The sequence below is a fragment of the Salarias fasciatus genome, chromosome 10 (genome assembly GCF_902148845.1).
Source record: "Salarias fasciatus chromosome 10, fSalaFa1.1, whole genome shotgun sequence".
Lineage (NCBI taxonomy): Eukaryota > Metazoa > Chordata > Actinopteri > Blenniiformes > Blenniidae > Salarias > Salarias fasciatus.
In genome coordinates this window covers 8,972,048-8,986,518 of record NC_043754.1, presented here as the reverse complement: position 1 = coordinate 8,986,518, position 14,471 = coordinate 8,972,048, and the positions used below count along the sequence as shown (strand labels likewise).

The 14,471-nt window shown below is 41.4% G+C and overlaps 2 protein-coding genes across 4 annotated transcripts in view; both read left to right on the top strand.

The window, feature by feature from the left end:
• The first annotated feature begins 720 nt into the window (after positions 1 to 720).
• Positions 721 to 1,836, top strand: LOC115395547 (gap junction delta-2 protein). The gene has a single exon (XM_030101124.1). It carries the CDS (start codon positions 721 to 723, stop codon positions 1,834 to 1,836), a length of 1,116 nt encoding a protein of 371 aa, XP_029956984.1.
• A 1,345-nt stretch (positions 1,837 to 3,181) lies between these two features.
• The window catches only part of LOC115395149 (unconventional myosin-XVIIIa-like), a 67,819-nt gene continuing 56,529 nt past the window's right edge, over positions 3,182 to 14,471 (top strand). For all 3 annotated transcript variants that reach the window (XM_030100547.1, XM_030100546.1, XM_030100545.1), the window contains exons 1-2: positions 3,182 to 3,272; positions 4,603 to 5,666. In XM_030100547.1, the coding sequence (XP_029956407.1) occupies positions 4,731 to 5,666 (936 nt within the window). In that variant the 5' untranslated portion in view covers positions 3,182 to 3,272; positions 4,603 to 4,730. The remainder of the gene's footprint in view (positions 3,273 to 4,602; positions 5,667 to 14,471) is intronic.

The window sequence follows — 14,471 nt, the reverse complement described above, 5'->3', positions numbered from 1 at the left end:
AATGAACGTTTCAGTTCGAGGTGGCGATTATGTGTGGTCAGCCCATTCTTCCCTTATCCAGCTCAAAACACACGATAACGTCCAGCACTGACCTCCACTTGAAACTACAGTTATGCAGATTGCTTTCTCTGATATTTTTCCTGCCTTTAATGAGGAAGATACAGATTCTCCAAAGGTAAGGGCTTCCAGACAAGATGTTGGTCCTGTTTTTCCTTCATTTAGACAATTTCCTGAGTATTATCTTAATGAACTATGCAGTGTTACTTGAGATGCTTATGTGGTTCTTTGATTCAACTTTTAACATCTTTTAACATCCATAAATGTTAATTTTTTTTTTATCTGAATGTAGCATCACATTTTGTTCTAATGAAAAACTGATGATGAGTTGTGACTGAAAACATAGATGGCCATGAAGTTATAATGTAAATCATTAACATTTGAAAAGTAGACAATTTGTTTGTAAATTATTTCACTCATTCTCGTCTGTCACATTTAAGGCTTTTACAGAAAGAAAAGTCTTACCATGTGAACTTATTCTATTTAACTGGATCAACATGAAAATACAGATAATATCTGAGCATGAGATTAATACATCTGGTTTCAGGAATACACTTCCTTTGTGAGAATATTAAGTCATTTTTTTCCTCCATAGGAGTGCAGGATAAAATGATCCCACCTGGTCGCTGAACATAGTGTTGGAACTATTGTTTGTCCATAGAAATGGGGGACTGGTCCATTCTCGGCCGCTTCCTGACTGAGGTCCAGAACCATTCCACCGTCATCGGCAAAATATGGCTGACAATGCTGCTCATCTTCCGAATCTTACTCGTGGCCTTGGTGGGAGATGCTGTCTACAGTGACGAGCAGTCCAAGTTTACCTGTAACACCCTCCAGCCTGGATGTAACAATGTCTGCTATGACACATTTGCACCCGTGTCACACTTGCGCTTCTGGGTCTTTCAGATTGTGCTCGTCTCTACTCCCTCAATATTCTACATTGTCTATGTTTTACAAAAAATTACCAAAAATGAGAAGTTAGAGGACAGAAAGCTTGACGTCGTACCTCGGTCACCACCTTTGTTTGAGAGAGACAAACACATAGGAGCGGATAAAGAGAGAGCTTTGGAAGCTGTCAGCCGTGACACAGTGTACAACAATTTGGACTGGAGTTCACAAGAAGGTGAGAGTGAAGAAAAGACCCAAATGGAAGAAGAGATGAGAGAAGTAGGGAAGGATCCAACCCAACTTTCAAGTCAAGTGCTGCTCATTTACATCATACATGTCCTACTGCGCTCCATCATGGAGATCATCTTCCTGATTGGACAGTATTATCTGTTTGGATTTGAAGTTCCACACTTGTTTCGCTGTGAGACCTACCCCTGTCCAAACAGAACTGACTGCTTTGTGTCTCGCGCGACGGAGAAGACCATCTTTCTTAACTTCATGTTCAGCGTCAGCCTGGGCTGCTTCATCCTGAACATTGTGGAGCTGCATTATCTTGGCTGGATTTACATTTTCAGAGTGCTGTTCTCTGCGTGCTGCACATGCTGTGATTCAGACAGAGACCCAGTGCAGCAAGTGGAGTTATATTCAGACAGCAACCCGCTGCTGCTCGAACTCAAACACTCTTTAAGTGGAACGGTTGTCCTGCAGACCACCTCTGCTGTATCCAGGGACCGGAGTAGTGGTATACCCAACCAGGCTCCAACCATCTCCTTTGAAACAGACTCTACACTGGAGTGCACTTCGAAGAGAAATCTGGATGAAAAAGAACGCACCAAAACCAGATTGCACAATATGGCTAAAATGGGACGAGGCAAAAAGTCTTGGCTTTAACCTTTATTTTGTCTCATGTTTGTTCTTTCTTGCATTGGACTGCATTTGTGTATCCCTTTTTTTTTTCTGGATGGAGTTGTTTTACTAACCCAAAAGTTGTTAATGATTAAAAGTTTAGTGATAATTCATATGACTCTCAGGTAGAATCAGTCAGTGTATTTGTTTTGATGTTCATAAAAATGTGGAACCATGTGGTGAAGCTTCTACAGATATTTCATATATATACCATGGAGTTGATGTCATATGATGCAACTTTACAGGCAACTGCAACTGTAAATATAGTCAGATCAATGTGTTGATCTTGCTATTTATTTACTCCTATACCCCCATTTACATTCAGACTTGCACAAGCATTGCTGTAGATTCAAGGACAATAAAGAATCCCTTGAATATGACTTTAAACATCAGGTTTTAATGTTATACTTTTAAAATGCAGACAGTGTTGTCTGTGACAAAGTGAACCAACATGAACTTCTATGGGGTACTGAATTAATGCCTTGAAAATCATCTGTTTCCAAATTTTGATTTATTTTTTGAAAATCCATGAAAATCCATGAAAACCAACAACAACACGGATGTACAAACCTGGGATTCCATATCACTGAAACAATCTTAAATCAATGAAACAATCAGCCAGGTAGCTTAATTTACCTTGTAATATTCAGATATGAGGCATGTTAAAGTGATTTATGGAAGGCTGGAAATACTATGAAATAAACATCAGCTTAGCACAAACTTTATATTTTGGATAATCATATATATTATCTACATTCATGGTGATGAACAGAAAAAAAAGAGTTATAACAATCTTCAACAGTGTCTCAAAAATCTATAATTTACGGTTTATGATTGAATCCTGATAAGAAAAACAGAAAGTCAAGTCTGCAGTCTAAACTGTTCAAAATCTAGTAAATTAAACACACCAGAAGGGGTCACTACTGTCCAGTGTACGCTGCTGCTGATGCCTTCATGAACAGTTGGAATTATTATCTTTTGGACTACTTTGACGTTATAAACTCAAATATTAAAGTCTTGTTAAAGAACTTTAGAGAATGTCCTGAAAAATACAGATAGTTTTCATTTTATATATTGGCATTTAGCTTTTTCTTTTTACTAATTCAGCCTTCAGCCTAATTACTTTGCAATTAATAGCCTGTTATAAAATTATTATTTTATTAAAAATAAACGTTGGTCATGATTTAGAAAATATAAGGACTTTTTTTTGCTTTTTTACTGGGGGCTAAAACAGAGGGGTTTTGTTGTTATTTCACCGACGCTCCTCTACAACAGAGCAGAGTTTTCCAGAGTCGGATTTTACCTTTTGTACGTGAAGGCATCAGTAGTACATTTCTCGCACCTGCTGTCAATTCCTGCGAAGAAAATGCAGAAAAGTTCTTTTAAGACAACTGCGCTTTCTTCTTTTTGAACATTTACAGGTAGGTACATTTTCCTTGTCATGCCAGCAGTTAATCTGTTATTTTTGACAAATGACACATTTCCACTGCTGAAAGTGCTCCCTAAGGCCGTCGGTACTAGAGAATGAGGGCAAAGCAGCTTAAAGGGGGAGAGAGCATTATGTCCAAGCTGTGGACTTATGATAGCGACAAGCCAACTACACAGAGCGTGCTCTCGGTTCAAGAAAGGTAAACATTCTGTTTTTATGGGGAATTGACTGTACTGATCTAATGGTAACGTGTCAAGTTGTTGTTAATGCTTTCTGTTCTCAGGAGATGTGTTCAAGTCTGGATTAAGTGCGAATATATTGTTGATGGATGTACAAAACAAAGCAGGGATATAGGATGTTGACAGAAGCTATTCAAATATTCCACCATCACTGAATGGTGAATACTTGAAACCAGGTTAGATGTCTAATTTAGAGCTTTTCTTAATATGATCTGCATGTGGGGCAGCTTCAGATATACTCTGGTACAAATACATTAAACTCCTAATCTATAGTTTACATTGTACTTCATTTTAAATGTGTGCATAGTAACTCAATTATAATGATAATCTGAGAAGAAGTGTCATGGCATGGTAGCAGTGTTTGGCAATGTGTGATTATGGTTTACAATATGATATAAGATGTGTCAGAAATGTTAACTGGACAATATCAGGTTTTGAATTTGAGAGTTTGAGCTGCATTGTTTACTTTAAAGACCCTTATTATCCATCATCTATACCCGCTTCATTAAGGCAGAGGATACCAGTGGCTGGAATTTTTTCTGTACCACCCACACCAAGGCAAAACACACTTGGGTTATTTTGAGTCACAACTTAATCTCATATAAACTAATGTACCCCAACCTAAGATGTATGTGTTTAGATTGTGGGAGTCAAACTTGCAGGCATAAAGAGAACAGGCATCATCATCTAAATAGAGCAGAATCGAACCACAAACATTGGGTGTGAGGCAACCATGCTAACTACTTTTAAGTTGTTCCATCTTGACATTTATGTCACCTACTTAGGATAAAAATGGTATTTACAATTCCTCCAGAGGGTGAAAACAAAACAAAAAAGCCAACACGCATATCAGTTGATATTTTAGTCTTGGACTAAGCAAATAAGGATGGAATATAAATTAAATATTTGTATGAGTGTTTATCAAACAGCTTTTTCTTTCGTCACAAATGTCAGAGAGTAGACAGTAATGGCCAATGATTTTATTCCTGGTCAGTCATTCTGACTGTTATTGTACAGTCTGATGTTGTACTATGCTTTCATCAACGCTGTTCCTCATTTTCTTCTTTTACTTCTTCCATACAGATGATATTACAAGTATGTCAACCCATCGGCGAGCACTTTCATGATACCCACTTAATAATTTATGTGAAACTGATAGTTTCTTGTTGTAAACACATTCAAGTATTGAATAACTGCTGAGACCATTAAGCATGTTTCATCTAATTAAGAAAGACAAGGAAAAGGACTTGGGGAAGAAGGAAAAGAAAGAGAAGAAAGAACGGATGTCCCCGGCAGAGCTTAAGAGCCTAGAAGAGATGAGCATTCGTAGAGGCTTTTTCCACCTTAATCGAGGGAGCTCTAAGAAGGACCCCCGGATCAAACTGGAGATCTCGAGCCCGATCCCAATTAAGGTGGCGAGCAACACCGAGCTCTGCCTGACCAGCCTGGAGGCCGAGCAGCTTCCTATCAAACCGGAGCAAGACGCGGGACATATCAGTGCAAGTGTTTCTAGTGAGGAGGTGAAGGAACCTGAACTGGTGCCTCATCACAGCTCTGTAAAGGAGAGGGCCGCCAAGTTTGGAGAGCTGGCCAAGTTGAATTCAGCGGTGGGTCAGAGACAAGCAGTGTTTTTCCAGAAAATCTCAAATGTTCCCGAGCGAAACTGGAATGTGCCTAATTCAAAGTCGTACCGCGATCCAAAAGGAGTCCTCATGATGCCCATCCCCGAGTTGGTGGAGAAGACCTTCCCAAGTGTGAACCTGCAGTTGCCTCCTCTTGTTGCTCCTCCAATACCAGATTCAAGAGAGCTGGAGCTGCAGCGTCGCAACACTGGGGATTTTGGCTTCTCTTTGCGAAGGACCACCATGCTAGACAGACAGCCCGATGGAGGCGTGTGCCGGCGCGTGGTGCACTTCGCCGAGCCAGGGGCCGGGACCAAGGACCGGGCTCTGGGACTGGTGCCAGGAGACAGGCTGGTTGAAATCAATGGGATCAATGTGGAGAACAAAAGCCGGGATGAAATTGTTGAGATGATCCGTCAGTCTGGAGAGTCGGTCCGGCTGAGGGTGCAGCCGATTTTGGAGCTGAGTGAGTTGAGCCGCTGCTGGCTGAGGAACCCTTCAGGCCTGCACAGACAAATGTTTGACGTAAGTAGCACTGTAGAATCATGCATAGTCCACTGTGTGGGTGTCCTAAATGAATTTACACATCAGCATCAGATTTATGCTACTCGCCCAACAAAATACACACATATATTATTTTGCTGTTCTTTCCTTAACAATTCCAAACTGTTTTTACATCACACTCAGTCTGTATTCTTACAGCTATAGCAATGTACTATAAGTCATCAAAGTGTACTACCTTTTCCCATATTTTTTCAATTCTGTGATTCTGCATCTAAACACAGTGGATTAAAAGATGCCTGGTACATGGGTGGAACCTTAATGACACTGGTAATGTGATTTTGTGCTTGTATGTATGGGGGAGTGTCCTTGTGTGTGTTTTGAAAGAGAGAATGTGTTCGGGTGTATATATAATCCCCCCTACCACCCCCCTCAGTCTTTTGACGGCAAACAATGGGACGCTGAAGACAACAACGGCCCAAACGCCGCCACAGCCAATGGCCATATGGCCTCGTAAGACTTGGCTGGTCGCCCATTCAGTTCGTTCTGCTTGGATAATCATGTGCAACAAGTATAGTAGCATCAAGTTAAACTCTTTATTAGCTGGCACAACAAACACCTTTTTCTGTTTTTGGCGGGGCCTTTGGTCTGTGATACATAGATAGTGTGGAGGGTAAACAAATATTCTGTGAATGATTTGTCCTTGTGACGGGTGTGTGGCCAGCATTTTATGTATGATTATCATACTTACAATTGTTAAAATGCACATTATTTCATTCAGTAAAATCTTTCCTGTTGGCCTCACTGTGTCAGGCCAGTTGTCAAGTGCAGATTTAACCCAATTCACATTCCCCATTGCTAATGAAGAACTCACAGACTGACTGACACGAGGAAGACTGTTTACATTCTTTCATAATGCAACAGATGCAGTTGTGGGTTTGAATGTGCTCACAGTCGGAGCATCCATTCATTTGCATCCCTTGAGGAGGCGTGCGTCTCTCTGTCGTGCTTTGTCCTACATCCAAACCAATCTTGGTGATCGTGATAACACAGGCCTTTGGAAAAAACCAAAAGAACATGTGCATATGAAGTTGACCTAGAACCAACAGCTCTATTTATAGGTGGTTCAAATAAGATCTTGATTGTAGATCTGGAGCTCTGCAACACAGTTATCTTCCATGATGTTTGAAGATGCTGTCATTTATATGGTGTTTGGAAGCGTGCATACATTTGAAGGTAAATAGTGCTCACTTAATGATGATTATATTTGGATTTATAGTGAGGAAAAAACAAAACCCATAGACACTAGAACATGTCTTGAATGAACACATTTCTATGTAACTAAGCTTCAAAAAGGACATTTTGTTATGACATGGAATATTCTTTGGCTCGGAGCAGTGACTTTGTGGAGTTTGTCATCATCCCGATGTTGCCAGGCAACCATTGAGGATTGTTGTGAGCGCAGTGGGAATACAATAATAATAATAAGCCTGTTACAGAACAAAACCTGCTCAGGATTGGTATCAGCTCAGCACCTGCTCTCCCGCTGTCTGTTTTTTTTTCCCCCTTTTTTTTCTCTCTCAGGGTTTCTAATTACAGCATCATCACATGCTTTACTTGAGGTTACAGAGTGTTTTCTTGCACCTTTTACATAAACATCAGTCATTAAATAAATAAAAAAAAAAATCTATCCGTGCTAAATGTGTCCCAACACAAAGCAAATGTTGCCTTAAAAGTTTTAAAACATATTTGAAATTCAAGAAGTCATTGGTAGATCGCTTCAATCCAAAGTCATCTTTACTAAATGTTATTGAATGTTTTGGATGAGTTTATCAAAGTGAGGATTTTGTGCATTTGAGCACAAAGAGCAACTGCTGAGTTTTGCCTCTCCTGTTTAATTATTAAAGCGTTCAGTGTTTTTCCATAGCAACAATAAGCTCTTTATGACAGTGGTGGTCTTATTTGAAGTTCCAAAACCTTTAATGCCGTCAATTACTGCACTCAGTGTGCTATTTGGAGATTTATATTTGCTCTCTCAGTGCTCTCTACAATTTCTCGTGTGTCTGTCAGAGAAAAGATATGGGAATTACAAAAGGGATCAAAACATTGTCAAACATATTAAGTGGGATTATCATGAGAAAAATTGAGTCTGAGTGTCCCCAAAAAGGGACACCTATGTGCACCTACATCTTGTAGGGTTACAAAAGGTAGGCGTGCTGCTCAGATTGATCTGTACAAACAGTCCTCCTCCTCCACTCCTCATTTGAACTGATGCTATTGTCCATTAAACTATTGTTTCTGTCTGAAGCTCATATATCTGTTTATTATTGTGCAATTTGACAGAAAAAAGCTTCAGAATATGTTCAGAATATCTCCAGGGAGAGCTGGGATGCATTGTCAGTGACTTGTTCCAGGGACACTGGGTGTTTTGGGCCTCTCAGCGTCCGACACCTTGCTCAGGCGACTCCGCCATAGTTGATTGAACCCTGACCTGCAGTCTTGCACCGATCCTTTAGCCTGAGAGTGACCTGCAAAGCCTCTGCAAGACACTACTACAGCCTCAAAGAGAGTTTTCAGTCTCTGCCTGTAGTTCCCTTGCACTCATTACATTTCCTTTCTTTGACTTCCTGTGATTCCCCAGGCACCAGGAACACCAACATGAGGGGGATGTTTTTAAAGCTTGAGTTGTAACATGATGTTTGGCTGGAGCAGTGTTGTTTTGAGTTCTGGAAACTTCAGCTCCTTTCTCACATTGACCTGCAGATTTCTGTGAGCCAATCTCATTCTTTTCTTCAGAAAAGCAAACAAAAGGCAGTCACCATTTCTTCAAAAAGGTTACTTTAGGTATGTCTTTTTTGACTTTTTTTGTGCCTTCAGGAATTAATTTCATTTGTTGTATATATTCAGTGATACTCCCTGTGATCCATGCTGGCATTTTAGCTAATGAAATGCAAAAATCTTAAATATTCATGCACTACTTATTTATCTTTTCATACATTTCTTGCATTTCTGCAGTCCAAATTTGCTGTTATCATCCGGAAATGATCAAATGGTGTAATCTTCTCCCCAAGCCGCCTGTTCAAATTACATCATCCTCATTCCCAGTCGAGCGATGTTACAGTATCAAAGAGTATTAGTCCAAGTGTGGATTAACAAGAGGTGGAGCTTCCCGGGGATCAAGCTGTTTGGTACATGATAGGGGCTACAACTAACATGCCATTTGATTGGTTTGAATATGATTCATCTAACTGTACGTAATTTCCAAAGTCCAATGGGATTTTTGGCTATTCACTCATGGTGACATGACTATTTTGACTGCAGTTTTTCACACCAAGACAGATACTTGTCAATCTTGAGTGTGTCTTTCAGACACAATTTATTAAGCATAAACATAAGCTGTTCTAATTGTTAGTTTTATTTGTTTTGCTTATTGAAAATTAAATGGGATTATGAATGTAAGGAAATCTGTCAGGATCCCTGTTTGCTGTGAGCTGTTGGTTTTATCTGGAAGTCATATCAGGCTGTTTATTGGAATCCTTTTTTCCACTTTTTTGTTTCCTTTTTAAAAACAGCAGGTTTGATCAGGCCTGTGTTTGACTTTGCCTCCCATACATGACCTGCTTTCAGAGAGGAATATTTTTGGCCTATTTACAGTGTCAATTAAAATCCGGGTCACATCTCTAGAACTCCGAGAGGAAGTCAGAATGAGATGTCCCATGATTCCTCTGTGCTGTGAGCTGCCAAAGACATGAATGCCCCTCAGAACTCCAGCTCTCCCATGCAATTTTAGGCTTTTCTTTTTTTCAACTCAAACACACCCCAATCCAAATAGAGTTATGTACGTCATACAAAGGCGTGTATTTAATACTCAATATCTGGTACACAACAATTTATAATGTGATTTAAGCAGATTTGATAGTATGGAGGAGTTATGTGGGTCAGAATCAGCAGTGCCTATAGGGCACACAGCTGTTAATCTTTGCTGTGCACTAACCATGTGCAGACAAACAGTTGACACATTGCTGTGTCCCTGCACCAGACTCTGGGGATTAGCAGTCTGTGCTACATAGACCAGCCAAGCTATGTGTTTGACTGGAGCTTGCTGTGCAAAACTTCTGAGCTTTGCACAGGGGCAAGAACACTGTATAGTTGTTTCTATGTTTACAAAGCTGTAAAGGCTTTAATTTTGCATGACATTATTCTGCTGGATGCTTTTATTTATGGTTGTTCCAGAACAGACAATCTCAAACCGTGCACATAATAATGGCTGTTTTGATTTACCCAGTGTTGCCCAGTCGAGCCTGTTGCCACACTCCTGTGTTTTTCTTGTGTGACAACTCTCCATGAGATAAGTAAACTGAATGCCTTCCTCCAGGCAACTCGCCCTTCAAAGATTTTTTTTCAACCCAACTGGTTTCTCCACAATTTACCTTTGACAGATGTTTAATTTTAAATGTCAGAAGTGGCTTGCTTTGATTTAAAAAAAAAAAAAAAAAAAAAAGTTGAAGTTGAAATGATTCTTGATAAACATCAACATGAAATGAATATTATTTTTAGTTTGTCTGCAACAGCTACCCAGTGTTTCAGTCTTGTTAGGGGTTGCCTCTGAACAATGCAACATCTTGAATTTAGGTCAGTGTGGTGTGCCAAAGCTGAATCTTCAGTGAAGGAGAGGAGTCAATTCTTTGTTTTGTAGCTCCCTCTTGTGGTGTGAAGTGCATGATGATGAACACAAGCTTAAATATTTCAGATGGTTGCAGCTTCATGTAAACAGATCTCTGTAGTTGTACACATATACATTTGTGTTTATGCTTAGCTGTCCTGATTTGTATATTGGTTGTGTACACATTGATGTCAGCTCACAATCTTATTTGCTTCATTATAGTTTTTTTTGTTTTCTTCAATTTATAATTTCTGATTAAATTGTTGGTGGAACAATTCTGAAATATGGCCTGGTGTCTAATGAGGAACACTTCTTTTTTATTTCTTGTCACTAGGACATGAGAGCTGCAGGAAGAAAGTGGCACTAGCAATTGATGTGGCTGTACAAATTCTATTTATACCCCCTCTGTATTTCAGCAGCTGTCCCTCTTCTATCTCCATGCACAGCCCCTCTCACATTACCCCCCCCTTCCTCTTCTCAGGTCACAACTTTTCTGTGCCGGACTGGCTGTAAACCCGCCCCCCCAGCGAGGTTGCCCTCCTTCAGTCCTTCCCTCCGTCCCTCTCTCTCAGGGCTGGTGTGTGTGTGTGTGTGCATTTCTAGCAGACCCTAGGTCTTACCCTGCCTTGGCCTTGCCTGCACTGTTCCAGTGGCAGAGTGAAGATTGGAAGGTTAACCAGGCCCACAGAGAAGGTAATGGGCTCGGGCCTCTGGTGGACTGTGTGTGTTGGGCGAGGAGAGTGGTCGGCTCAGGGTGTACATGCTCTGCTTAGCACTTCCATTAGGGCTCTGATGGCGTTCTCAGAATGGCCTCCTTTGCTGCTGAAACTATTTATAGGAGTGGACTCTGATGAAAGCAGGGCTAGAGATGGTGAAACATGCTGCGGCGCCACTCACAGTGTCTTCTCAGTGAGTTAAAGTCAGTGAAATAGTTGAAATAGTTGATGGAAAAGTTGATCATTGGAGTTCTATGATTTCAAAAGTGGTATATTTCTTTGTCTAGTGTTACCTTGTGAAAGTAATATGTTAACTGATTGATTTTGTGGCATCTCTGCAAAAGAAACAAATCACTGTGGCGTCAGAGCTGAAGTACAGGCTTTGATATCGAGCAACTGATTAAAAGAAATTGATAAGTCTACTGAAGATGACTATGGTTTGCTAGTGTTTGCGGTGTTCATGTTTTGTCTGCTGCCGTGTGACGAGAGCAAACTGTTCATTTCATTATGTTGTCCATATGTTTTATCCTCAGTGCTGCATGGCCCCACTGCCCTGTTGGTGTTTGACCTGTTGTGTGCAGAAAACAAGTTCACAGTGTCGCCTCTAAATTGCCATTCTTCATCGCTCAGCACCGCACATCCTCCTTTCTTCGGCTCTCTCTTTGTTTCCCTCTCATCATTCCATACATTTATCCTCCGCGTCCTCCAGCTTATTCCATGACTTCTGGCCTGTCATCATGGCGTACAAATCACGTTTTTCTTTCTGGGAGCAAAAGGGAAGTCTTGTTTTGGTGTTTCTGTCCATTTGCATCTTGTTTCCTTGTTGAATTGGTGAAATGTTTATTCGTGTCAATGAAGAACACCCCTGGCATTGGCATGCGGTTTTATTGTGTTTGCTTTACTCCCTCTTGTACAGGTTAAAGTTGACAACAAGGCAGATGTAAGTGTCCCTTCAGATGCATGTGTTTGGACAGTTGTTCACATGATGCAGTTTTGCTGTGCGGGCTAATGATTATCACCATGGGTCATAAGCTAAATGGTCTTCTGACATTAGCTGTTGAATGTTGGAATAGGCGATGACTGTGTCAGCTGACGGGGCTTGAGCTGATATCTTAGGACAGCTATTACAGCATATCCTTGATATAGAGCATCTTTCTCTCAGTTAAATATCTTGTGATGACGATATCTATGTCCAGTTCTACAAATTGTTGTAAATTTTGTTCAATTTGAAAATGATACAAAAACAGTGGTCCTGACTTTTTCTTCCATAGACCCATGAGATACATTCCCAGAATCCAACAATGGATTTTTTAAAAATCTTCCTAAAATATTCCTTGAATTTATTTTAAAATACCACTGTGTCAGTGGAATAACAAATCCAACCATTAAAATGAACATTTACCATACATGGAGGAAACATATATTTTGTTGTCTTTTTGTTTTGGCGCCCCACAGGAGAGGTACACCCTTCACTTTGATAACCGTTGCTCAGAATTGTGCCTCGTCTTCCTCATTTGCTGTGTTGTTCTTCCAAGCCTTCATCAGCAGCTGTGTTTGTTGGCATCTACTGCCACCAACTGTTTTATAATGTGTGGAACAAACTGCCGCATGGGCGTCCTTCTGCATGCCCGCGATACAAACAAAACATTGCCTGACAGACTTTTCTTTTTTAACTTATCTGGTATTATTAGGCACTGGAAAGAGTTTTCGATGCGTAACATGTGTTTTTTTCAATCCACACCACTAAGTTTCAATTTGAAAGGATGAATTAAATTGCCTTATTTTATTAACACACTTGACTGATGAGTTCAAGACACACAAATGAAAGTATAGCATGACTTTTGGACCCAGAAGTTGCTGTTGCACTCTCTGAAAAGTGTATTATAACACCATTTTCTACCTTGCTCTGTTTGTGTACAGTCCGATGTAGACAGCAGTCAGTCCCAGACATCGACTAAACCTGGGCTAGAGAAAGAAAGTGGTCCACAGTCAACGGCACCACCGGCTGAGAAGTTCAGTAGTAACACGGCCATGGGTGGACCTGACGATCCAGAACAGGAGCAGAGCTCTAGTGGTAAAAAGGTGGTGAGGGTGGTCAGAAGAGTTGTGAGACGTGTGATTCCTGCTGGGACGGAGGAGCAGAACCAAACCGCTGCCTCCACATCTGCTGCGGATTCCATGCTCAAAAAAACCAAAGCCCCTGGAGAGGACAAGGATGATATATCCATGGGCCTGACCAGTCTGATGGGCCGAAGTAGAACCAAAGAACACCGGCCACGCACTCGTACTCAGGATCGCAAAGAAGACATGAAAGAAGAGGTGAAGTCAGAGGAGGAGAAGGGAGGCATAGAGGAAGAGGAGAAACCTACCATGGATGAAAAAGGGGAAGGCTCCTCTCCACAGAGTACTGCAAAGCCTGTGCCACAACAGTCAAACCCCCTAACTCCTCCAGCTGGGTTCGTACCTGCATCGAACCCTAACCCTTTGACCCGGCCTGCTGGTTTCGTCCCTCCTCCGAAGCCCGACCCTTTAGCCCCACCTGCTGGTTTCATCCCTGCTCCAAAACAAAACCCCTTGGCCCGACCTGCCGGTTTTATCCCAGCTCCAAAACCCGACCCGCTGGCCCCACCATCTGGTTTCATCCCTGCTCCAAAACCCGACCCGCTGGCCCCACCCTCCGGGTTCATCCCTGCTCCCAAACAGAACCTGTTGACGCCTCCACCTGGTTTCATCCCTGCCAGAAAACCCAGTCCCGTCCCACCAAAGCAGAATCCTCTTGCAAGACCTCCCGGGTTCATCCCTGCCCCTAAGGCAGATTCCTTAGGCCCCCCTGCAGGGTTCATCCCAAAGCCTCGTCAGTCCGCTGCAAAGAAATTGGAGGTACTGAGTGTAAAAAGTGCATGTTTGTAACCTAACTGTGGGTGGAGCATGCCTAGTAATAATACTACAGACATTATTAACTACCACTTTCACTGCATAAATTTCAGTTCTGATTTCAGATATGGATTGTAAAATTTCACTTGCTGGGATCAGATTTAAACTACATCAGTTTTTTTTCCCAGTAAGAAAATCCTCTGAACAACCTCTGACCATTTTGTCCAAAGTTAAAAGTTGCTCTTAATCCCTGACAGAAACTTGAAATACTAGAGCTGCATGGAATAAGTGAAAAGCAGGGTGCATGTTCAAGCTCATGATCAGACTTCATCAGTGGGCATAAAGGCTGTGCTCATGCTCTGCACCCGGGGAGTCTGGTCAGCTGAAGTTGTCTTTGAGCACCGAGCTGTGACTCATTACTGTCACTTTCTGGAGGCAGAGGGCTGCGAAGTTGTGTTCTGTCAGCTGTGGACCACTGAGGCAGGAGCTTTAAGGATCTTTTTTGGGGGGTTTTTCAAAGGAACAGGGAGAGTTTTGAGTGTCCAAATGGTATTTTTAGAAGGCAAAGATATCGGT